This window comes from Panicum hallii, chromosome 1, assembly GCF_002211085.1.
Source record: "Panicum hallii strain FIL2 chromosome 1, PHallii_v3.1, whole genome shotgun sequence".
In the NCBI taxonomy this organism is placed as follows: domain Eukaryota; kingdom Viridiplantae; phylum Streptophyta; class Magnoliopsida; order Poales; family Poaceae; genus Panicum; species Panicum hallii.
In genome coordinates, this window is record NC_038042.1 from 46463051 (window position 1) to 46488449 (window position 25399).

Consider the following 25399-nt stretch of genomic DNA (forward strand, 5'->3'; position numbering starts at 1 on the left):
CGATGCCGAGATGGAGGAAACGTGAATGGAACGGGGGGCGGCTTGTGGTATCAAAATTGGGCATCAAGGCTAGCTAGCTAGTTCGATGGTGTGCATGAGCTTTTTCGGAATGTAAAAACACACAACAAACGAACATGGAGTGGTCACTCGATCATGTACAGTTTTTTCCCTTAAAAAAGACACCTATTGAGCGATTTCCAGTGAGTTTCTGATAGTTTAGCAAGTGTGAAGGACGATGGTTTGTAAATTCTATGGCAGATAATGTGACCACGAAGAGCCATCATAGCCGAAATTAAAAGATATATTTTTAAAAATCTCATCCGATGTTTTTCCCCATTGATAAAACGATCAACATATGATAGCTAGCTAGCCACGACAAAACGGCGAAGAAATCGGCGGTGAGAAAGAAAGGTCGGTCACGGAGCAGAGCGGAGCCGCACCTACCGCACGCGCTCCAGGCTCAAGCACGCGACGTCGACGCCTCCCGTCGGCGTCCCTGCTGGCTGCTCACTGCTGCTGCACGTCTACAACCCGTCGTCTCTCGCGCGCGTCTCCACACGTCGGCGGAGCTGTATGCCCGCTTTGGCTGCTTGCGGCGGAAGGTCAGAGCAGGCAAGGCGAAGGCGATCGTCGTTGGCTGTCTGCGATCGACCGTCGACGAAGAGAAAACGGCCGGTGGTGCGTGTGGAGAGGCGGCCAGGCAAGGCAACGAGAATACCCACCGCGCCACCTGTCCTCCAGCTGGGCTGCCGTCGCCCAGCGCGGTGGTCACGCCGGCCGTGACGTGCGTGGCTATTGCCGCCCGCGACGGCAGGCGCTCGCTGCCGGCTGCCCGCCACACCGAGGCATGGGCTGTCTGCTCTAGAACAGAGGAAAGAAAACCTTGCCGCGTTCTCGCGGTTTTGGATGTGCGAGTGCGGCTGGTTAATTAGTTGGCAGCCAGTAGACTTCATCCGGAGGATATATGTTACAGTGTTTCCATTTTTTACTATTTCGTTTTAGGGGGGAAATGATCTGGTCCAAATATTTTCAAGGCGAATGTTGTAACCTTTGATACTGACAAGGAACACCATCGAAACCGTGCTTAGGGTTAATTAGTAAATCTACGCCATTGTAAATTTGCAGCCCTTACAATTGCTCAAACTGGAATCGTGCCATCACAGTATGTCCCAGGATTGACGCCATTGTACGCACACGGCCGCGTGAGGCGCCTCAACCGGGTGGTTTGCGCGAGACCAGATGAAGATTAGTTGGACCGGACCGTGCGGCACAGGATGCAGGTCGTCGATCGTCCTCAACCAAACGGCAGATCATGATCATCGCAGGTCGACCGGCCGATCACACGTACAATTATCACGCTATCTGCTCCTTTTTCTTTATTTTCTTCAGATCACGAAGATACTAGTATGTAGTAGCTAGAGTAGGTCAAAGTCAGAATCCAGATGATTATGGTCCAAGCAGCGCGCGTTAAACTATCAATAAAAAAAAAAGCAACCTAATTGCCAGCGGCCTTCGCAGCGGGGGCATGCATGAAATTGTGACGATAAGATGGCGATTAGTCCATGTTCTCGGGTAAGTGCTAATTAGCTGAGAATCATCTGGTGCCTTGCGACCATGGACGCTGAGCGTGTGAGCTCAAGTTTGCAGCAACCTCGACGGGGATCCTCCCTACCCCCTCTTCTTTTTCATTTGCAGGGAACAAATACCGGGACTGTTCGTAGCGGTGTCCGGTGTGTACCCAAGTGGGTGGTAGGCAACTTCATTTGACTAGTCAGCTTGATTAAAATCCACAGCCCTCAGCCCTTCTCCCCGCGTACCACGTGCCAAAATGGACGCGTGCCACACAACGCGCGTTCGGCAAATTTTGCAAAAAGACCCTCTACATTATAGAAAATCACCCGTCGTCCAATTTGTCCTTCATGGCATTCGGATATTTTATTACTAGAACCCTTATGTGAATTTTGTTTCAACGTGAAGAAGCCAAAGTTCGATTACTTCACCATTTTGCAAAAATCCCCTTGAAGTTTTGCAGAGAATCCCCGCACCAGCGTACCCAACCCTAGCACAATTCCCCATCTCATCTCATCTCATCTCTCCCTCTCTCATCTTTCTCTCTCCCCGCCGCCGCCGCACCATAGTGCTCGCCGCCGTCACTAGAGCGTGTGCCGTGGATGCCGCATGAGCTCGCCACAGTTTCTGGACCGCTCCTCCATCCACCTACCGCGTGGTGCCCCCCCCCCCCCAAGATAGCCTCATCTCCTCCCCCTCCGCGACTCTCTCTCTCCCCCTTCTCCTTTTGCCCTTCTCTCACTTTCCACTCCATCTCTTTGCAGCTAGGAGGCTGTCAGTGTTTAACCTCCAAGCCCACCGAGGGATATTTTCGAGGTGATAGATTGCAGGTGGGGTGTTGTCGAGATCAGAAACTCAAAGGTGCAAGGAATGCGAAACTTTAGACAGGTTCGGACCGCCGAGAGTGTAATACCTTACGTTCTGTGTGGTAGTCTGTATTGCCTTAGATGATGTAATCTTTGGAGGGGGTCCCTGCACGTCCTTATATAGTCTGGGGGATAGCGTTACATGAAAGTTCTAGGGGCTGTTTGGAGTGGCGCCTAACCCGCCATAGCGTGCCTAACTTGTGGCGCTCAAAACGGCCGCCACAACTGTGGCGGAAAAAGTGTGGCGCGCCGTGGCAGGTTAGGCGGCACTCCAAACAGCCCCCTAGTCCGATACTAGCTTAAAAGTCCTACCTAAGTATTACTTGGATAGTTTTCTTCTATTCCGACCAGTCATACTCAATTACAACTTGTGTAGGGTGTACCATGTGACATCTCTTATCCTAGAATACGTACGTCATGAGCGCAGTTTCATGGCTCCGGATCCAACAGATATGGCTCCGGCACCACAGCCGAGGTGTGTGGTGGCTTCAGATGGATCTATGGTGTGGATGTGCTATTAATTCGTGAGGATCTCGGCGACCACGAGATCTCGACATAGCGGCAACCTCGGCTCCGGCCTTCTTTGCCACGGCCATGAAGGATCAAGCAACAGTGGGGGTGAGGATCTGGTGTTCAGTGAGATCTCAGCGAGAAATATGGCCCTGGCTTTGCTTTCCCCCCTCGATCTGTTATGATTAATGGCATCTGCACTGCTGCAGTCTGAACAATGATCTCATGTCGGATATCTTGGAGGTATGGTGGCAAGAAGATCCTGTATTTCTCTCGTGTGCCCTCTCACACCATCCCATCTTCTCTCATCACCTCCACTTCCTGCGATCCCTTCATAGCTTATGTTGTTCTATTTCCTGTACAGGTGTGTTACTGACTGTTATTCATTCAATTGGTTTTCTAGGACATCATGCATATTTTTTCATCTTAGATCTATGCTTTGTTTAATGTAGGCACTCTTCCATTGCTCGTTTATTCAAACAAACTGCTTAATAGATTAGCTGTTGAATTTTTATTCCCTCATATACAATATCAAGTAACATGGTTAGACTATGCTGTTGAAATGTAGCTAAATAGTGTTTGCTGTCCTCATCGTGAAAGCTGGTAATACATCAGTTGTTCATAATTTCTATCTTTATTTGTTCTAATGCATAACTGTTCCGATTTTTATTTTAAGAATCCTATGTTTACCAATGCCCATGTGGTTCATATATATGTTATTTTGCTTAACATTTTTCACTCAAATAGAATTGCAATGTAGGGTACAATTTTTGTAGTTAAGGCAAAGTGAAACCACTTGACTAATTTGAAGCGGTTTTTTTCAATGAAAAATATTTAACCAGAAATCTGGTAGCTGTTAACTGCTTAGCCAATTTTAATTGTTTAACTGCCATCGTGAGGTAATACTAACCTCCTTGCTTAATCTGATGCGTATAGTCCCATAAACACCTTAGTAGGATATCAAGGACAAGGAGCACCCTCATGATTTATGTGAAGAGTTATCCTGAGGCTGCTGTGTGTCGATTAAGTGCATTGGCAATATGGGTCCTCAGCAATATGGTAAGTTGGCTATTTGAGTGTTGATTTTTTGTTCCGTGTGCTCTACTATTCTTTAAATTCTTATAAGCAGAGATCTTGTCTATTGCAGGTGTCCCCGTCGTTACCTTTGATATTCTGTTAGATCTCGACCTCAAGTATTCGGTTAAAGCGTACATGTAATGACGTAGGTAGCTTCTTTCTTATACTTTTATGTGTTGTTAGACGTTCTGATTTGAAAATCACATTTAGATATCTAAACTTCTTTAATTGCTGGCGGCTATAGCTCATGTGAGATGTACTGCTTTACCTGTAGCTCATGTTTGTGATCAGCATGGTTGCTTCTTGCTGGTAGCAAGCAACACATGTTTGTGATCAGCATGGTTGCTTCTTGCCTGTAGCAAGCAACAGGCAACTTGATTTTTTGCTTGTAGCACAGCAAGCAGGTTGAGTTAAATGAACCATACAAATGATCGAGTGGAGATAGGATCGTCCCAATTTTAGACAAATACTTTTTATGAGGCGACGTGCTAACTAGATATTTGATTGAACTCGAGATGTACACTGCTTTTGCCCATGTCATTGTTTCTTCATCAAATCACGTCTCTCTGCCTAATGGTTACGGATTGTGATTATATTATCGTTGGTATTATCTTCCTAATTTTCTTTTCCAGTCTGGTGTCAGTTAGTAAATATCAGTTACTCACCTGTGTTTAATCATCGGTGGTACTTTTCTTCTGAAACGAGCATCGGTGTTACTACCACAGTGCATGCCTTATTTGTTCATTCAGACATGAATGTGTTTTTTTATTTCTATTTAAAGGGATGCTCTTCTTCTACGGCACTTCTTAATTAGCGCTCTGGTATACAGACATTGCTACCTTGCCTTGGGATACGAGGCTCTGATGTTGTGAGTTGCTAAATAGTCCAACCACTTTCACCTGCAAGTGTAACTTCCTCAAACGATTCTCTTGATGATGGCTTTATACACCATTGTTTCAAGGTATCTTTTTTTTTAGCTGTACCTTTATAAGTAATGGCTCTTCGCTATTCTTAATGATTGGTATGCTTACAGTTAATCCTTTTATATTGAATAGCATGAGTAACATGATCCAGTAATAATCTGAAAGCTTGAAGTAGAGGCTCATTGTATATCATGTAACTTGAAGATCTAACAAATGTAGGCTTCATCTCTTCCTAAAAATAATGGCGTGTTTGACTTTAGCTGGATGAACAATTGATGTATTGAATTACCTTTCAAGGTAGAAAAAATGATAAATACATGACAAGATTTCTTCTAGGATATATCCTTTGATTCCAACAATCTACATGTGTGCCTTCACAGTGGCATGAATAATTTTGAATTAATCAACTTTATCAAAGGTTGTCAATTATGTTCTTTTTCACAAATGGTTGCTTGTAACTAGATGATTGAACACAATTTATTTATATTTACACATTTATTCCCACCTCTGCTAAATAAAATCTTGCTTGTGCTCTTTTCATAGAGATCCTTAATGTATCATGCTAATGGTTGCAGCCAGAAGACTGGGATGCTAAGGAGTGTTTTTCCTGATCCTAAGGATAAGAAGTCAAAGGATTCTTTTCATTACTGGTAGAACTTTAGATGCTTTGTCAATTTAGGTGTTCTCTGAAATGTGCTTCTGAAAGATGTTTTCCATTGTTAATATTGATGGATGCTCAAATGGAGATCCCTGTAATAGCCCAACTACTCTATCCATGTTTAGTAAATAATACTTTTGAGAAAATACTTGCCACTATAATGATCGGTTGTTTTTTGAGAACTTTATGCTGCAAACTGTATAGTTTTCCGTTCTTTTATCTTGAGCATTATGAACGCACATTTGGATCAGACTTGTAAGGGTAGTCCTAACCCATAGTATCTATAGGTAGTGTTTGCCATATCATCAAAATATCATCTTTAGAAACTATATTTTATAACCCATGATGTGTTGGTTTGGATTTCTATTAAACTCACTCTTTTTTCTCCACATATTATATTTGTTCTCCATTTATTATGAAGACATCACCTCACTTTCAATGCACAATTTGAAGTGTCTAGCGTATTAGTTTACATGTTGATACTGAGTCTTGCATGAGATTCAGTTTTTCTTCACTCCGATCTCTCTTATTTATTATGATGCCACTGCCACGTAAGCTAAAAGTCCTATGCGACGGTATAATTAATGCTATGGAAACCATCCTACGTCAAGGGTTGGGAATGATTTAGGATGGATGAGATTAATTTATGGAGATATATCTATCAAATATAAATAGATTTTGTTTGTTCTAGTATAGCTAATAATAACGCCGGAACATAGACATGGGCATGGACCTTGAGAAGGAAAGAGAACTCGGAACAGACCGGCAGCCGCTCGAGCCCCGGGCCAAGCCGGCGACGCCGACACCTCTGGCCGGCGTCCCTCGCCGTCTAGAACCTTCGTTTCTAGAATCCGTCGCCTCGCGCGCAGACAATGGACATCGGTGGAACCAAGCACGCGTGGCACCGCCGCAGACAGCTAGCTGGAGTCAGACTTCGTTGCCTAGCGCGGCGCCGGATGGTTCCCCGCGGTCGCGCGCGCGCGGCCGCTCGTCGGCCGGGGCGGCCGCGGTCCCGCGTCGCCGTCGGCCGATGGCCACGATCGGAGCCAGCGCGGCGTGTCGCCGTCCGGCGGGTGCTTAGAATAGTCGTGGTCGGAGGCCGCGACGAGCCGCGCGCACACGGAGTCACGTACACGCTCCCGTGGCGGCGTTTCACTGGCAGGCAGCGATCCTAGCTGGCCTCTCATGCGATCGGGTAAACGGCCGGTGCCGCGTGGCGCGCGTGCGGCCAAGCGGCCGGCCGGCCGGGCAACGAGAATACCCGCCGCGCCGCCTGTCGTCTTCCTCCAGCTGGGCCGCGGCCGCGAGCGTGGTCGTCACGTCGGCGTGGGCGCCGCCGAGTGGCAGCTGCCCCGCTGTGGGCGTGTATTCTCGTTGACCTCTTGGGCAGCTGTCGCACCACGGCATGTGCTGTCTGCAAGCTCTAGAACAGCAAGATTTTCTTTTCCACTCACCTTCTGGTGGTCCGTATGTGCGACTCGTGTGAACAGTGAGAAATCCACTGGAGTATTTTCGAGGTTATTTGATCAGAATTCTGCACTACATTTTAACCGATCGCGCTGATATGATTTCTTTGTCCACAAAAAATCGACACGAATTCATAGCAACAGGTCCCAAGATTTTCCTCTTCTGAGACAATCTAAAGGCCCTGTTTGTTTGGGATTCAAGGGCGATTCCGGTGAAAATAATCGAGCAAGGGATGCCAAACGCTATAATTCTGAGCAGCTGCCCCAACCATCTGATTTCCCAAGCATTGGCAAAACAATGTGGGCGCAGAATCGTCCTTTGCGTTGCTGGGAGGAAAATCCCGCCGATTCTACGGGTTACACTCTCCCCTGCCCACCGCCCGGCCCCCTCCTCTGCCCAACCCGGCGCCCTCCGTGTCCCGGCCGCACCGCCCTCCACCCCGCGTCGGCCGGAGCCATCGGCTGCGCGGGTCCCGGCTCTGCCGCCGGCGCCCGGAGCTCAGCTGCGCGGCTCTTGAACGCGGCGCCGACGCTCGGTGCTCCGAGCCAACCAGCACGAGCCACTCGGGGTCGCCGCCGGAGCTCGGCGCGTGCCTCGATCTGCGCCGCCCCGAGGATCTCGCCCCTGATCTGCTCCGCCCGATCTCCGCCAGCTCGAACTGCTCCGCCCGAACTAGCCGGGCCGCCTGCAAGTCCGACTGTCCCGATCTGCTCCGCGTGACCCGTCCGGCCGCCTGCAACTCTGTCCTGCGCCTTGTGGTCGTCATCCATTGCTGCAGCTCTGAGAGCATGATTGCCCAATTAACTGTTTTTTATTATTTTGGAGATAAAAATATTGTAATAGGTTAGGGAATGATGCATTACGACTCATTAAAGTTTAGCTAATCATGTAATGTTAAAAGGTTAATGCGATCACTGCATTCTATGCTAATTCAGCTACCTAACAAGGTATTATCAGCCTTAGGGGCATACATGTCATCATACATTCAACGCCAGACAATCGATTAACAAATAATCCGGTTGCTAAGCTCTCAGCTTATTCTGCCAGCGTATCCAAAGGACAGCTGATTTTCAAGACTATCTCCAGCGGTATGCTCTAAAAGGGTCCGTTCCCTATTACAGAGCATATTGTAGCTCCTCTACCGTTCCAACGTTACTCTACTGTAGCTCCTCTACCGTTCCAACGTTACTCTCTATACCATGCGGTAAAATGGGGGACGCGCTCTGCGTCCCGCACAGAGGCGGGCACGACTGGCGTCCTCCATCCCGAGCAGCGCACGATGAGCGAGGCGGCTCCCGCGCGCAGGGCGCCGGGGCGCGGGAGGGGCGCTGCGGGGGCGGCGGGGCGCGGGAGGGGCGCTGCGGGGCAGGGGCGGCGGGGCACGGCCGGAGGGGCAGGGGCGGCGGGGCAGGGGCTGCGGGGCGCGGCAGGGGCGGCGCTGCGGGGCGCGGCAGGCGGCACACCGGGGAGCGGGAGGCGGCGACGGCGCCGTTCGGGAGCGGGAGCGGTTGGAAGAAAGGATAGAAAAGTAAGATTGTGGGGTATAGAAGATGGAAATAGAGGATGTTGTTGGAGTTAAGTTTGGTATAGAGAATGAAGTTGATATGGAGAAAAAAAATAGAGGATGGGATTTGGAGGATATTGAAGCTATATAACAAACGGGGCCATGCATGTGCAACGAAGCTAACGGGTGGCACTGTAGCAGTGCCAGGCCAGCATTCTGCATTCCAGCAGGTGAGATACGACCACTCGTCGAACGGATAACTTCTCACTCAACGGTTGCCTACCTTCACGATCGTGCCATCATGTCTTCCGATAACTAATGCATGCCGATCTTGACTACACGTCAGAAAGCTGAAACCCAACAGCAATGCAGTGCTACGAATTGTTGACTGGGACACCGAAACTGGTCATTTTAGTCCTTAATCTACTCCGATGCTAGAGAAGAATAAAGAGCCAAGAACTTGGGCACCTCGCCAATTGGCAACAAAAACAACTGGAAAGAGGAAGAACAGGTTTGAACTTTGCAAGGGGGCGACCAAAAGCAGAGAGGGAGAGAGGGAGGGCAGCATCGAGCGAAAAGCGACCCGGCGCCCGGTCCATACGCCATCTCAACTCGCCTCCTTTGACTCTCCTAATCCCTTTCCACGCCAGCTTTCTGCATTCCCACGCCCAGTTTCTCTCCTTCTTCCTCTTTTCTGTTTTCTTTTCCTTCTTTCGCTTCGCACCCGCAGAGATCCAACATTTTCCTTCCATGCGGTGTCTGGATCCAGATATTCGGATCACATAAGCTAATTATATTTGAACATAAGCTAATTATAAAACTAATTGCATAAATCGGGACTCAATCACGATACGAATATATTAAGCATAATTAATTCATCATTAGCATATACGATACGAATATATTAAGCATAATTAATTCATCATTAGCATATATTTACTGCAGCATAACATGATCAAATTATGGACAAATTAGGCCTGATGAATTTATCTCGCGAATTAGCCTCCATTTTGAGGGTGTTTGGATCACCGATTAAACTTTAATCCCTTTCGCATCGGATGTTTAAATACTAATTAAAAGTACTAAATATAGACTAATTATAAAACTAATTGCACAGATGGAGGCTAATTCGCGAGACGAATTTATTAAGCATAATTAGTCCATGATTGGACCTTGTTGTGCTACAATAAATATATACTAATGATAGATTAATTAGGCTTAATAGATTCCTCTCGTGAATTAGCCTCCATTTATGCAATTGGTTTTATAATTAGTCTATATTTAATACTCCTAATCTGTGTCATCCGATATGACGGGAAAATCCGGATTGAAACAAATCCTTATGCAATTGGTTTTGTAATTAGTTTATATTTAATATTTTTAATTAATCTCCAGATATTCGTTTTGTAATTAGTTTATATTTAATATTTTTAATTAATCTCCAGATATTCGTTTTGTAATTAGTTTATATTTAATATTTTTAATTAATCTTCAGATATTCGATATGGCAGGACTCTAAAAGAAACAAACACGTGTGTCCCCGGTCCCTATCGTTCCAGCAATGTCGTGTACTCTCTCGCATTGATACTGGCTCGGCGTGGTGTGCTTGTTTAAACTTGTTACGTGACTTCCTATGCGTGTGGCACGTTTTGTTCAAAGCATGAAAAGAGTTTCTATATATGCTTTGATGCTAACCTTGTATGAACTCAAGAAAGGATTGGTATAGTTTGGTCTGTTAACTGTTGCCATGTGGAATACTATAACATGTTTTCTTTTGCTAGTTTTCTGTGCAGAACTGAACAGTTGTAGCAAAAATTGAAAGATACATTTTACGCATCTGTTTTTCAAAAAAAATTCGCCTTTACAGTACACTTTTTCAACATATTCGTCAAAAAATAGAATTTTTTTCAACACTGATGAACTGTACTGTGCAAGTCATTTCCAGCGCAACTTATTTCGCTGACTTTCAAATAGGCAAACGGGTAGCGAGCAGGCTAGGAGAGGAAAGTCCCATCGGGGGCCATTTTGCAAGCAAAGCATTAACCCAGGGTGTAAAGCGAAAAGACCAGCGCTGCCTATAATACCAGACTCCCCCTTCCCCTGCTTTCCTCAACGCTCTCCCTTTCTTCTCCATTCCCTCGCCTCCACTTCTCTCTGCCTCCAACGCCATCGCGGACAAGCACCAAGGCAAGGAAGCCCATCAGATCAACGAACATCGATCGGTCCATGGGAAGGCGGGAAATGAGCGGACGGCTGTCGGCCGAGTACCAGGGCCTGGAGGTGAAGGTGCCCAGCCTCTTCCGGTGCCCCATCTCGCTGGACGTCATGCGGTCGCCGGTGAGCCTCTGCACGGGGGTCACCTACGAGCGCGCCTCCATCCAGCGCTGGCTCGACTCCGGGAACACCACCTGCCCGGCCACCATGCTCCCGCTACCCTCCACGGACCTCGTCCCCAACCTCACCCTGCGCCGCCTCATCGCGCTCTGGGCGTCCACTGCCGCGCCCCCCTCTCCCTCCTCCTCCTCATCGTCGTCCCCGCCCGCGCCGTCCGCAGTTGGGCCCACGCCGGCCGCCGCGGCGGCTGAGCTTCTTCGCCGGGTCGCCGCGCCTGGCGCCGACCCCTGCCCCCCGCTCCGGAAGCTTGCGGCTTTCCTAAACGACGACGACGTGGACGAGTTCGACAAGAACGCGTTCGCGAGGGCGGCCGGCGCCGCGGAGACCGTGGCGTCCGTGCTCCGGCGGGCGGAGAAGGAGGAGGGCCTCGAGGCCGCGGAGGCCGCCGTGCGCGTGCTGGCCGCGATCGCGGCGTCCGACTGCATCGAGGAGGAGAACAAGCGGCGCGTGGCCGCGGCGCTCGCGGCCGACGCGCGGTCCACGGCCGCGTCCCTGGCGCGCGTGCTGCGGGGCGGGAGCGCGCTGGAGGCCCGCGTCGACGCGGCGCGGCTGGTGGAGTCGCTGCTCCGCAATGCGGCGGCGCGCGCGGCGGTGGCCGAGTCCGAGCCGCTGGTCGCGGAGCTGGTCCGCCTCATCGGCCCCGCGGACGAGAAGGGCGGCCTGGACAGGGGCGCCGTGGCGGCGGGGCTCTCGTGCCTGGCGGCCATCGCGGCGACGCGGCGCGCCCGCGCCGAGATGGTCCGGCTGGGCGCCGTGCCGGCGGCCGTGCGCGTCCTGTCCGCCGACGCCGGGTGCCCTGCCCAGGCGCTCCGCGTCCTGGAGGCCGCGGTGGGGTGCGCCGAGGGCCGCGCCGCGATCTGCGAGTCTGCGGAGACCGCCGTCCCGGCGGTGGTGTCGCGGATGATGAAGGGCGGGATGGGCGGCGCGGAGGCGGCCGTGTCGGTGCTGTGGGCGGTGTGCCACCGGTACCGGGACCGGCGCGCGGTGGCGGCGGCGGCGGGCTGCGAGGGCGGGCTGGCGCGGCTGCTGCTGCTGATGCAGAGCGGGTGCTCGGCGGCGGCGCGGCAGATGGCGTCGGAGCTGCTCAAGATCTTCAAGGTGAACGGCAAGAGCTGCCTCGGCGGGTATGACTCCAAGACCAGCCACATCATGCCGTTCTGACCGGACGGCGACCACGCGAAGCGGATGATGCATGCCACGGGTGGGCGGTGGGCGGATGGAGCAGCGGAAATTCCTCTGTTTCTTCTTCTTCTTTTTTCCGATTTGCATTCTTGGTTGGGTGGAAGTTGATAGAGGAGAAAAGAAATTGGTTCTCGGGGAGGAAGACAAACCTGTACATGGGTAGAGAATTTTGGTAGAAAAAGAAGGAATTAAGGATGAGAAAAATTCAGCTCCATGGTTCGAATCAACCCGGTTCTTGTTTGCCGTTGGCCAAATCACTTGGTTGCTCAAACGCTCATCCGAATCGCGGTCAAACAAAATCCGCATGATCACCGGGTCGGCAAGGAACCCATGATTTTGTACTACTTGTTTATGCCACTGCATGCATCACGTCCAGTCGCATCCCATAGCCGTCGTCTGAAAGCAACTGCTCCTAGTATGAGTCAAACAATGGGGAAACAAAGACACTGCACACGGTGCGTGGTTCTTGAGGCATGTTCACTCCGACTACTACTAACCAGTGGTTAGGATAAGAAAGAATATCAGTCCAGCATGGCACATGGCATATGAGATCTGCCGGGAGGGGAGCATCGTATCTGACTCGTAATGATCGCCGATCCCAATCATCAGTGCTCGACGAGACGAGCCCCACCCCAAGGGCAGGTCAACTTCGCCATGGATGCTACAGGCAAAGGCAGGATGTGCTGAACCTGCCGCGGTACAGAAATGGCGAGGCAGGAGGCTGTTTCAGAGATTGGAGAATCCTTTCTCAACGTAGGTTGGTAGCCTAGCCAATTTGGTGGCGAGCAGCCCTACTGAATGTGAATGTGAACCTAAAAGGGCACTGCTATAGCATTAGCATTAGCATGCATGAGTGAGTATGAGTACTCCGTTTGATAAAAGAGGGCGATGATCCAGCTGCCGAGCACCAAACAAAAGTGTTGAGAGAAAAGCGGCGGACCAAGCGTGGCAGGTCGCCCAACTCGCGCGGCGGGATAGATCACGCGTGCGGCGCGCCTCCTCTTCCCCCACTTTCCTTTTCACTGCCCCAATTGCAACTGTTCATCTCAACACCAAAAAAGAAAGAAAGAAAGAAACTTCTTCTGCAGTGCCTCTTTTACCTTCAATTTTTTTTCCTTCGAACAGAGGTGCTTCCTTGTTTCCGAATTGCATGGTCAAAGGTTGGTGCTCCACGCATGCCGTGCCGTTCGGCACTGCAATCTCTGCGGTTATTGAGTAGCCCGATTGTTTATCGCCGGTGCGAGGAGATATAGATACGGCTTCATTCCGGGACGACTTGACCAGAGGCGATACGATGATGGTAGGGGAAGGCGAGATCCCTACCCCTAAGACCAACTCCAGCAGATCCCCCATCCAACACTTTATTCCAAATTATAGGAGATTTACTACTATTCTCTCCTCCAGCGGATCTCCCATCGTCTCCCCCGAAAACCGCATCCCCCTGCGGCCCCCCTTTTCTACGAGCTTTTCTCTCTCCCCCGTCCTCTCCGCTCGCCAACGGTCTCGCTCGTCTCTTCCCTGGTACGCTCCTCTCTCTCGTCTTCCTCGTGTCTCGCTCGAGCTCCCCCCAGGCAGAACGAGCACGCACCTTCTTCTTATTAGTTTCGATTACGGAGGGTGGGGAAAAGATGGCTGCGACACCCGCACCCCTCGCTCCGATCCGCTCACCCCCTCCGTCCGATGCGCTCGCCCCTCGCTCCGATCCGCCGCCCTCCCTCTCGCTCCGGCCCGAAGCGCTCCCCCTCCTGAAGCCCTGCCCCTCGACGTCTTCCCCCTCGCTCCCCCTCACGCCGCTGCAGCCGCCCTCCCGTCACGCCGTACGTCGCAGCCAGCGAGCCGGTCCGCGCCGCCGCCATCGTGTCGTCAAGCCATCCTAACCTAGCGCCGCCGTCCCGCCATCCCGCTGCGAGGGGTCCCCGTCCACCCGCGCGAGGAGGCGGGTCCCGCTCTGCTCTGGCGTCCCCGCCGACTTCCCACCGGTTCCAGAGCTCGCACGACGCTGGCTCCTCCCACGTGCTCGCGACCTCGCCCCGCGCCGGCTCCTCCAGGCGTGTGAGAAGGCTACGCCGCCGCGGCAGGTCCAATCCCCGTCCCTCCACGCCGCCGCCGTTGCCCCCACGCTCCCCATCGTGCGCGGACCGCCCAGCCTTCTTCTTCCGCCCGCGCGCGGGAAGCAACCGCCGCCAGCGCCGCCAGCCGGATGGGGAGGCGGAAGCGAGACACCGCTGGGAACGGGGCTTCGGCCCAGTACCGATAATGGTGGGTCCCACGCGATTTTCCCCTAATTTGGGTTAAGAGATGGGTAATCCTGCTGGAGTTGGTCTAACGCAGCTTGCATTGGCCACTGCCCACTGTTTGTCCGCCCGCCGCCCGGATCGGACCGAATCGAATCGCGGTGCCCTGGTCCTGCCCTGCTCTCTGGCCGGCGAGCGGCAACGCACGCTGGGGCGGGCGCACCTGGGCCTCCGTCTTCCTCGCTGTGGTGTGGCCCGATTTGATGCTCCGGGGAACGAGAGCTTAATAACGATTAATTTAGCTGTGTTTGGTGGACCTTCCTTCTCTCTTCAAGGTAACGCATTTCGTTTGCCGCCTTACAAAATTAAATTTCCTTCTTTGTCTTGTGCACCTTCCTTCTCTTCAAGTCATACGAAGTTTCACACTGCTCCCACAAAAGAAAAAAAAGTTTCAAACTGCGAGATATAAAGAAAGTGAGCTCGCCAACTTACCGATGCTTTGTTAATATGGCAACCGATCTCGACCAGGGTCTAGGGATATCTGATAGAGTTCCAACCATGGAATATGGCGGCCTGATCCGAACGCACGCCGGCTTGCCGTGACCTCAGCAGATTAAGGTTGGCAGATCAAATTGAAGAGGGGGCGTACGTACGTCACGAACAAAATCTAGTAAGGAAGTACCAAAAATTTGAAGTCTGCGCATATATGCATAGAACTATAGATGGCCAAACAGGCGGTTCGGCACGGACCCGTTAAGGCTCGTCGGTCGTGCCACCGCTTCTGTACCGCTGCGCCGCCTGCAGGGAGGGGGAATCGACCGGTGGCATGGGGAAGTGAGGCGGCCGGGCGCCGGCCGTGCCGTCGCGCAGGGATGGGAGGAGGGTGGGCGCCGTTGTGCGGGGAGGGGAAGCGGCCATGACCCGGCTGCGCCACCGTGCGTGAAGGGAGGAGGACCGGCCGCCGGCCTCGCCACCGTGCGGGGAAGGGAGGAGGGCTGGCGCCGACCAAATCATCGCTGGAAAAGGGAGGAGGGGCACCCACCAGCCTGGAGGTGGACTGGGAGGGTGAGAGTTGGGTTTGGAGAAAGAATGAGTATATATACATGGTCTGAATGTAGAAAATTTATGTAGTGAGTTGGTATTTCAGGCCGCTAATCGTGCTGTGCCGGGCCGACCCACGTGCTGAGGTCTCGATCCAAGCACGGCATGAGGCACGGGCTGGGCCGACACGGGCCCGATTAACCTCGTGCCATGCCGTACTTGAGCTGGGCCAAAATACCGGGCCGTGGGCTGGCCCACGGGCCTCGAGCCTTATGGAATTCTATACATAGAACGACGAGGTTAAGGTCTCACGTACTGCTGCTGCAGAGTAGAGAGAGAGAGAGAGAGAGAGAGAGAGAGAGAGAGAGAGAGAGCGCGCGCGCGAGCTGCAAGTCGAAGCGAGAAGTTTTGAGTTAGGCAGCGTACACGCAAAGCGTCAACGCCGTAAAAGGATGGGTTTCCTACCACTAATGGCAACTACTGAGACGTGCACTATCGCGACCTGAACGTCTGCTTATTCAGCTCATGCATGCTGCGACTTTAGGCTGCCCCTGGTCAGACGCTCGCCACGCCGGTCGGAGCCCATCGATCTCGACCCCCGTACGTCGAGATTTGCATTCTCTACGGCGATAATGCCACCTGCGTGGGTGCGCGATTTTTAAGGCTCCCTCTCGTCTCTGGTGCGGCTCTCTCCTGTTCTCTGAGAAGGGTCCAACCGAATTCATTTCCCGGAGAACTTGCCGGGTCTTCTCACGGTAGTACGTACGCAACAGAATGATGAACTCCTTAACATGGGCGGATTCAAGGCCCGGGCGCCCGCCCAGACTCCATTAGCTTCTTCAGTTCTTCTCGAAACGGCAGAAGATGGCCAGAGATGCAAGCTGCAAATGCATGTTTCTTTCATTCATTCAGCAGCCGACCATGAACCCACGCCACGATGCTGTAACCAGCTAGCTGTAGTAAGTAATAACACGGTGTTGTTTCAAACTTTCAAACAGCTTGACGCACTTGACCAGCTCGCGCGTTGGCGCGGCGCTGCGTTTCTGCCCTTCGATCTGTTTCCGTCTAGAGCCCGTGCATGCCCGAGTCTTTGGTGCGTGACTTATTGTTGGTGGTCCCCGGCCGTTTTCCTGCCCTGCGTGCACGTAAAAATCAGGTCGAAGCCTGCCCGAAGGCATCCGTAGACCGTAGAGTCTGAGGGTGTATTCGGTTGGGCTGTGAAAAAGTTACTATGCAAAAGCTGCTATGGAAAAAAATAGAAAACAAGCAGCTGTGAGATGTGGAAACTGTGTGCTGTGGGTAAAATACATGTAATACCTTTACAAATTTATGGAACTGTCTATATACAAAATACTCGTACAAACCTAATATGTCACTATTTCACATGTAAATATATTTTTTGGAAAGGAAAATATTAAATTTTCTAAATTTTTTATTCATATGGTCCATATAAATAGAACTATAACAATTAAACAAGCTAAACGGCTCATACAATTATAATATATCTTAACATAACTATACTCCTCTCGCACTAACCAAATCATCAGCAATCTTGTTACGAATGGTATTCATGGTATCCTCATTCTCCACATCTTCACTCCCATCTCCTTGTGTTTGTACCGTGCCACGTGTAGACGGTACCAAGTTTTGCTCATCATCGTCGCATCTCTCAAACTCCTTATCACGCAAATTGCTATCACGTCTTATTTTTGGAACTTCGAATGAAGGCATTTGATTGCTTTCTCTTTATTGTTGCACCTCTAAAATTAAATAAAAATAAAATTATCAAGGCACATTATATAATAAATATCAGTGAAAAAATATCAAAATCAGATTATTCCACTTACAGCAAGGTGTTCATCCCACCATTCATCCGAGCAGTCCATATTTTGTTTAGCCTCATCCCATCCAAGCCCAGTGGCAAGATTTTTGAATTCCAAAAAAATGTATAATCCCTTTTCAAAGCATCTATCTTGTTCTTCAATTATTTTTTTACGTTTATCACCAGATTTTTCTACAAATTTGAATACAAGATTCTTCCAACGGGTAGTAGTGAAAATTTCCAACGGCCTATTTCCAACTTCTATCTCTTCTTTGCATGCATCATACAAATACTAAAAAAATATCATCCCAATCTGTCTTGTCACCTATTCTTGAGCCAAACAAAAAATTTCCAATCAATTTGCATGCAACAAGTACTAATCACACATCCTCCAATTCACCAAACAATCATACATTCTTCAATCAAACTTTCTCTCCTATTCTCCAATGGACAGAGCAACAATTTTGGATACAGGGAAAAATACAGAAGAGAAAAGACTACATGCAGTGCACCGCCGGTGGGATGAATCCGAGGCGGCCGGCGGGTGGATTGGGATGGAGGCCGGCGGGCTGAAGGGAAGCAGCGCACGGGCGGTAGGCGGGGTAGAGGTGGCGCAGGCGGGGCGGCCGGGCTGGAGGCGGCCAGGCTAGAAGCAGTTAGGGGCGGCGGTCACCCTGGATGCGGCACTGGGGCATCAACCCGAGGCCGTCCGGCTTGGAGGTGGCCGGCGGGCGGACTGGAACGACGGTGCAGGGACGGCGGCCGGGCTGGAGCGGCGGCCGGCCGGCGGACCGGCACTAGGGGGGTGGCGGCCCAACCTAGCCGCGGGTGGGAGGCGACGAGCGGACGGGAGGGGTCGGACGGGTGGGAGTCAGGGGGTTGGACAGAATAGAAGAGCGAACTGTTTTTCATAACTAGTGACAGATGGGTAATTTTTTTTCCCTGAAAGCCACTAAAAGTAGTGGGAGAGCCGTTTTTACATTTGTACATTAGTGAAAGCTGCTTTTAGGCAAAAGCATCTAGGACTTTTAAGTTCTTTGGTTGGCTTTTGGCTTTTGCAAAAGCAAAATAGGTTGGAAAGGTCTACCAAACACACCAAAAAAATGCAAACGGAACTGGTAGCAACATTTGGGAGTTTACTTTGATCGAATGCACACCGCGTTCTGTGCGTGGTGCAGCGCGTGTGAATTTGTTCACTCCATGAGGCATAAACTCTATTTAGAACAAGGCAAACTTATCAGATTTTCTGTTCAGCATGCTCGAGCGCAAGGGCGGAGGACCCGGTATGGTAAGGTATAGCGCTCGCCATACCTTGATTCCTCCGCGACCGGAGTAACCCCTGGGAATCGCTAGCTGCCCGTCCTCCGTCTGGCTCCGTGTTCTGTCCTCGCTGACGAAGAGGCCAGACCGGATACGAGGAAAAATTGAAGATGAGATAGCGAACTGTTAGCTGAGACCTGTGAGGCTAGCCAATAACAAGCTTCCAGCCCATCCATCTTCTTCCACTAACGCTAGACTGACACCAGGCACCACTATGCACACGTCTGCTCCGTGAGACACAGACTCGACCCGTCGCCCTCCATGGAAGTAGTAAGTAGAATGTAGAACTGTCTAGCTAGCGATGATGCTGGGCAAGGGCTCATCAGGGACACATGAATGCATGATACTTCGACTCCGAGCAGCCAAGTAACCTACTGCGTTGTGCGCTTGTGCTTAGTTGTTCAAGCGTTTATTCGTTCATTGATAATTGGTTGTTTAATTTAGCAAACACGGTGATTTGGTGAAAGTAATTAGTAAAATATGGATCAATCGAGTAAGGGAAACGGCAAGAGCAGAAATCATGTCTTTTATAATTAACAAATTATTTACATGAATCTTACTTTGCAATGTGTAGAACCTAAGGTAGTTTCCAAACTTACTTTTGTTGTTTACACTACCAACTTCGCCATACCTTAATTTTATTTCATCCTCCGCCACCGCTCGAACGCACCCTTTGTCGTGATGCGGTACGAGCATAGCCAACTCCAAGTTAGGGTTCGAGAGGATCTGTGGGAAGAAAAAGAAACTTTTTTCTCAAAAAGAGAGAGAGAAAGAAACTTGTGGCTACATACAGGGACGGAGGCTGGCCTTTTGGTGGTTGTCACACCCGATTTTATAAATAAAATCGAATGCACGTCACATATATGCCAGGATCTGTTTATTCATATATGTGACATTTACAAGTGTGAATATCATGGGGCGTGCCCAAGTGGTAAGGCAGTGGGTTTTGATCCCCTTACTCGGAGGTTCGAATCCTTTTGTCCTAGATTTTTTCTAATGAAACGAAAGGTAGAATCGTATTGTGCTCTACGTGACAAAAAAAAGTTTATTAAAGAGACAATATTATCACCTAACGATAAACATCATTACAAAATGACCTGAAAGTCTGAAACAAAATTATATATATACACACACACACACACACAAAGTCTTCAGCAGAACGGGACTCCATCTCTACGGACAGCCGACCGAGGCTACACTGGCTTAGATTCTTTTAGACCGAAGCATTCGTCTTTGGTGAACTTTGCGTCATCTCCGTGGGGCATAGCAGGGGGACAAAGGAGGGGTGAGTACAACGAATTGTACTCCACAAACGTGGAAAAATTATGACATGAGGATTAAATACGAGGGTTTTTTAGATTTGAGACGCACTTAAGCAAAATATCCTAATAATTATTCTAGATCCTTAGCATCGATTTATTATATATGAAACCACTAAAGAAACCACTAGCTCAACTAGAACCAACCCTCAAAGATCCATCTGAGTCCTCGGAGATCCATCCGAGCAAAACCACCAGCAAGCCATCCAACCACCTTGAGCACCACTAATCAGGAAGAAGTCCAGACCGCTCTTGACCGTGAGCACGGTTGATATATCAGTTTTCACTCTGCAGATGTTGCACATCGTTACCCACGAGTCGTGCTTCCCATTACGCTTCACACTTCCGAGGTGATCAGTTAGGGTTACACTACAAGGCCTTTACAAAGCTAGTACTCTCATTCCTTCAGCAAGCACTAAGGTTTCACCTCTACCAGTGTGATAACATCACCACTGCAGCGGCCCCCTCTTGAGCCACACAAATCACCACCATGCATCAGGAATAGGAAACTAATTAATTAGCTAGGTCCGGAGCCATATAGACCTCGTGGTAGCGTGGTTAAGCCTGGTTACTTGTCTACGAACCGATCCTTAGAATCCGAGGCAAGAATCCAGCACGAACCCAGAAACACCAAATAAATCCATCAAATCATCATGCCACTCTTTTCGTCCTGCTCAGATTTCTCATCCCAACGTCATCATGAGGTTTCCAACCACCTCACATTTTATCACCAGAATTACTAAGATTATATTTTTAACCCAACCCAACCAAGACTGCAAAGCTAAGCATGATACTACCAAACCAATCAAGGCTTCAAGGAATGGTAAAGGAAATTCTAGTAAACCTAACACGGGATTCATATTAGACTCAGCATGTAGCTAATGGCCTAACTATTCTAAATAAAATAAATGAAGTAGGTGCTAGGATATGATCAAGGATACTTGCCCTTAGCTTGGTGTTGATCCAAACTCTTGCTCCTTGTATTGTTCGTCTTCTCATCTCAATAACACATCCATCACAACCGGATAAGTGAAAAGATCTTGGTGATGCCTACAAAAGGGGGTGTGAATAGGTGTATCTAAAAAACCTAAAAATTCTTCGTAATAATTAAATCTGTCGGAACTTCCGCCACTGTGTAGAAAGTTACGATGGATCGGAACTTCCGACACTGGACCGGAACTTCCGACAAAAGGAAATTTCTTATACGAAATTTAAAAATAAATTTGAAACTGCAGAACCTGACTGAATAAAAGGTTGAGCAATGATACTAGGATACTTCTGCAAGTGAATTTTGTAAGCACAATAACTTGAGTACGTAGATCAGCACAAAACAAACTCTAGGTGAACAAGAGCTAAATAAATACAATAAGCACATGACACAAGAGATTTGTTTACGAAGTTTACTCCCACTAAGGAAGCTATGTCTTCGTTGAGGAGCTCGCAAAGAGCCAGGTCTTTCATTAACCCTTTATCTCACTCAATCAACCGCAAATGAGGATTGAGTCACTTACTATGAAATCCACAAAAAATGGGTAATAGAAACTTCTCGAGACGCGCACACACACGAGAGGACGCTCAACTGGGCGACACCAAACAGTCTAGAAGCAAGCTTCAAGAGTAACAAACGTGGATCGATGGATGGGGATGTTTCAAGTGCTCTTGGGATGAACTTGACTGCCCCCACACTCAAATGGTTAAATCTTACACTTCAATCTTGCTCTCACCCAAGCTCTAGCTCAAATCAACTAAAAGATTAGCTCTTGGAAGGATTAGGGAGGAGTAGTAAATGCTTTTGGAGTTGTTTGTCTCAGGTTAGATCAGCAGCAAATGAAGGAGAGGCTGAGGGGGTATAATAGCCGAGCGCTAGAAAACTAGCCGTTGGTGTGCAGAATAAGTGATCGTCGGAACTTCCGACATAGGGTCGGAACTTCCAACCCAGATAAAATTAGAAGGCCGAGAACCCCTGTCGGAAGTCCTTCCGATAGGTGTCAGAACTTCCGACACAGAGTCGGAACTTCCGACCTAACTAAAATCAGCTGGCCGAGGACCCCCTCTGTCAGAAGTTACCGGGAACTCTCTAGTCGGAACTTGTAGCGCACACTGAAACAGTCAGAAAACTAGATGCACAAGTGTATAATTCTGTGTCACTCTTTGATAGTTATCATCTCAAATAAGCACTTTGACACCTTCATACTATTCATTCGCATCTCTCTTAATAGTGCGGTATTTCCTATACTCAAATTCAAAATAGAAAATATTAAAAGATCTTCTTTTAAGCCCAACACCATCCTTTAAGCAAATTTGGCGTCTTTTCTTCCTCTTTTTCATTTCATTAAAATTTAACCTGTCCATAACTCGATAATTTCATTAGCTTCTTAATTTTGTATGTCATCAGTACTAAAATCCACTTAGGGGGCTAAATGCACTTTCAACGAGTCAAACATACAATAAATAAAAGCAGTACCCATTCATATAAAACCGTTTATGAAAAGCCTACTAAAAGGAAGAATGTCGATGCTGCGATGAACTCACTTTGGGCATCATGTAGGGCGGTGGCGGCGCGGCTCAAGCACTGGACAACAAGAGACGATGAGGTCGGGTGCTGTCGGATGTAGATTTGTTTACCATCCTAGTACTGAGATAAACGCTAAGAGAGAGTTTCTGGAACAAGCAAAACATGCATAAGAGAGATTGAGTTTGAGAAGGGTGAGGCACGGCAGAAAGGTTCCATGTACTGGCCTTTTATACTTGCAGTGAGGGAGCTGAGAGGCCATCTGGAGTTAACGCAGCTGATGGTGGAGCACATGTTAATGCCACTAGGGCAGCCGTTCCTACATTTGATGGTGGAAATTGATGGGGGAGCAAGTGCTAATTCCATTTTGCTCAATGTGCAGGATGTGGTTGCTTTCCCGGACTGTTTTTTTTACGTGGAAGGAAAAAAAAAGAACATTGGATTGGCCAAAAAGATAAGAATGGGAAAGAAGAAAAAGAAAAGGTGGATTGTATCTGAATTAAAATAAGATTTGGGATAAGAGAGGTTTAGGAATTTATTAAGAGCTTGAGAATTGGATTTGGCTGGAACTAAAATCTAATCGTATTTAAAATAAATTTAAATTTATTTTTTATCAAAAATATTATGCAGTCGGTATGATGCAACATCCCACGGCAGATTGATTTAAAATTTTAGAAAACAAAATTTTTTTTCTATCTAAATTGATAACAAGCTAATTAAACGACGGATCAATTTTAGAAAAATAATAAAAACAGTTATTTTATTTAATGTTATTTATTCACATCCCAAAATAGAAATTTTGGGGCGTGACAGTGGTGATGGACGGTGATCAGGGGGCGTCTCTGGAATCTGGATAGGTGATGGAGGACCGCAAGGGGACAGGGTCGCCGTTGGGGGCGAGGAGCATGAGGTGCCGGGAACGGCGGAGAGGAAGAGGATAACGGGGATGGGAAGTGGATGGTGCGGGCGGCAGGGGAGATCGGAATTATCAATTCGCAGAGTCCTAGCTCTCCAGGAAAACGCAGGAGAAATTCTGCTGCATACATCAACAGAACGGATCGGGCTACAAATTAAAGAAAAATTCAACTATGTTCAAGTAATCTCTAGCTACCTGCTGCCTGGCTCAAAATCCTCTCTGTTCCCAGCCTACGTCCGAACCGGCAGCGTAACCGCCATCCCACACGTCCTCATGGACAGTCCATTCCTTTCAAGTTTCTACTTTCTACTACGTTCAAATCCTGTTCCCCACGTCCGCTACCCCGCCGCCACCTCGCGCTCGCTGGTCGCTTTTTCACCGGACCCGCCGCCTCCATCTCCAGTGCTGTCAGGGCCGGTGCTGCTCCTCCCCGTAGCACGAACGTCGTCGTCGGCATCCACGGCGACCACGCGCTTCCCTCTCAGCCTCGTGTACGACGACGAGGACGGCGCCTCTCCGCCGCCGGAGCAGCTCGCCGTCACCCTCGGCGCCGAAAAGAAGGACAGACTCCCGGAGAACACCGTCCCGAGGAGCGACTGCCACCCACCCAGCCGCCCGAGCCCGACGAGGGGCGCGCTGCGGCCGCCGCTTCCTCCTCCTCCCGCGGCTCCTCGCCCGCGGCGCAGCTGCAGGCTGCGCTCGGCCGCCGCGGCGACGATCTCCCTGCGCACGTGCTCCGGCAGACGCAGCGTGAACCGCTCCAGGTCGCGGTCGAGCCGCGCGGCAAGGGACCGGCCGCCCGTGGAGTGGTGCCACCGCGCGAGCTGCGGCGCCGTCGTCGCCGCCGGCCCGCTCCCAGGCCGCGACCGCATGGCTCGCTGCTGGGTCCCGATCCGGTGCAGCTCCAGCGCCTCCTGCCTCCGCTCCTCCTCTTCCTCCTCCTCCTCCGTGGCCACGTCGATCACCACGGCCACCGGCAGCGGGCCAGCGTGCTGCCACGCGACCGCCGTGTCGCTGGAGATGCTGCTCGCTATCGGAATCGGCGGGAAACTACCCGTCGGCTCCTCGTCGCTGCTGGTGGCATCCTTGTGATGACTAGGTTCGAGGTTGCAGCGGCAGACGGGGCAGGTGACGTGGCCGGCGAGCCACTCGCCAATGCAGTCCGGGTGGAAGGCGTGGCTGCACCTGGGCAGCAGCAGCCGGAGCCGCTCCCCGTCCTCGAACTCGCTGAGGCACACCGCGCACTCGAGCGCACCGCCGCCGCCACCGCCCTTCCCGACGCGCAGCGCCTTGGCCTCGGCGTACGTCATGGTGGGGAACGCCTCGACGGCCTCGGCGTCGAGCCCGCTCGAGGCGCGCCGCCGCGGCTGCCACCACGACCACGACGACCGCGAGGCGAAGAAGGAGCCTAGGCGGACGGCCGCGCGGCTGTCGCCGGACGACGGCGGCGGCGCCCTGCCGCTGCAGTGGCGGAGGTAGATGGTGGCGGAGGCGATGAAGACGAACACCGCGATGACGGCCGCGAGGAGCGCGACCATGGCCGTGCTGACCTGATCCTGGCCGCCGGAAGCGTCGCCGCCGTCCTGCGCCCGCGCGTGAACGAGCACGGACGCGAGGAGCGCGGCGAGCAGCGCGTGGCCGGCGGCGCCGCGGCGAGGCGCGGAGGAGGGCATCGTCCTCGAGCGGGGCAGCGGGCTGAGTTGATGACTAAGTACGTCCCGCCGCCTGTGTGCGCACGCAGCACGCGGCGTGGATCGGGGCCGGGGCTATGTAGAGAGATGGAGGGCAACGCCGGAGCGGAGGAGCTCGAGAGCCACCAAAACGGCCGCGATCCGCAGGGGGGCCAGGTGTACGCCCTGTTTGGCGGTTCTGACTGGCCGGCCATCCGGCTCCATCCAGGTGTTTGCGGAGCCGAGACCGGGCTGCGCTCGAGGTCATCGGAGTTGGGATACTCCCGTTGTGTGTCTCGGACGCAGCACACGTACCGACAGGGCCACAGGGGTCGCCGTCGGCCATGGCCCGGCTGTGTACGTCCCCACTCCGCCGGTCTACGCGCATGCCAGCCAGCATGCCGCTACTCGCCAG

General features: G+C 50.8%; 2 protein-coding genes across 2 annotated transcripts; one reads left to right on the forward strand and one right to left on the reverse strand.

Moving 5' to 3' along the window:
- Positions 1-10680: 10680 nt before the first annotated feature.
- LOC112878947 (U-box domain-containing protein 27) lies at positions 10681-12404 on the forward strand. Its single transcript, XM_025943225.1, has one exon. The coding sequence runs from the start codon at positions 10801-10803 to the stop codon at positions 12127-12129; it is 1329 nt and encodes a 442-aa protein (XP_025799010.1). The 5' UTR covers positions 10681-10800; the 3' UTR covers positions 12130-12404.
- An 11002-nt stretch (positions 12405-23406) lies between these two features.
- On the reverse strand, positions 23407-25076 carry LOC112888685 (E3 ubiquitin-protein ligase Os03g0188200-like). Its single transcript, XM_025955325.1, has one exon. The coding sequence runs from the start codon at positions 24985-24987 to the stop codon at positions 23653-23655; it is 1335 nt and encodes a 444-aa protein (XP_025811110.1). The 5' UTR covers positions 24988-25076; the 3' UTR covers positions 23407-23652.
- Positions 25077-25399: the final 323 nt, after the last annotated feature.

Bases quoted from the DNA above. Each gene is read 5' to 3' on its own strand.
- LOC112878947 (XM_025943225.1), top strand. From the start codon at position 10,801: ATGGGAAGGCGGGAAATGAGCGGACGGCTGTCGGCCGAGTACCAGGGC.
- LOC112888685 (XM_025955325.1), bottom strand. From the start codon at position 24,987: ATGCCCTCCTCCGCGCCTCGCCGCGGCGCCGCCGGCCACGCGCTGCTC.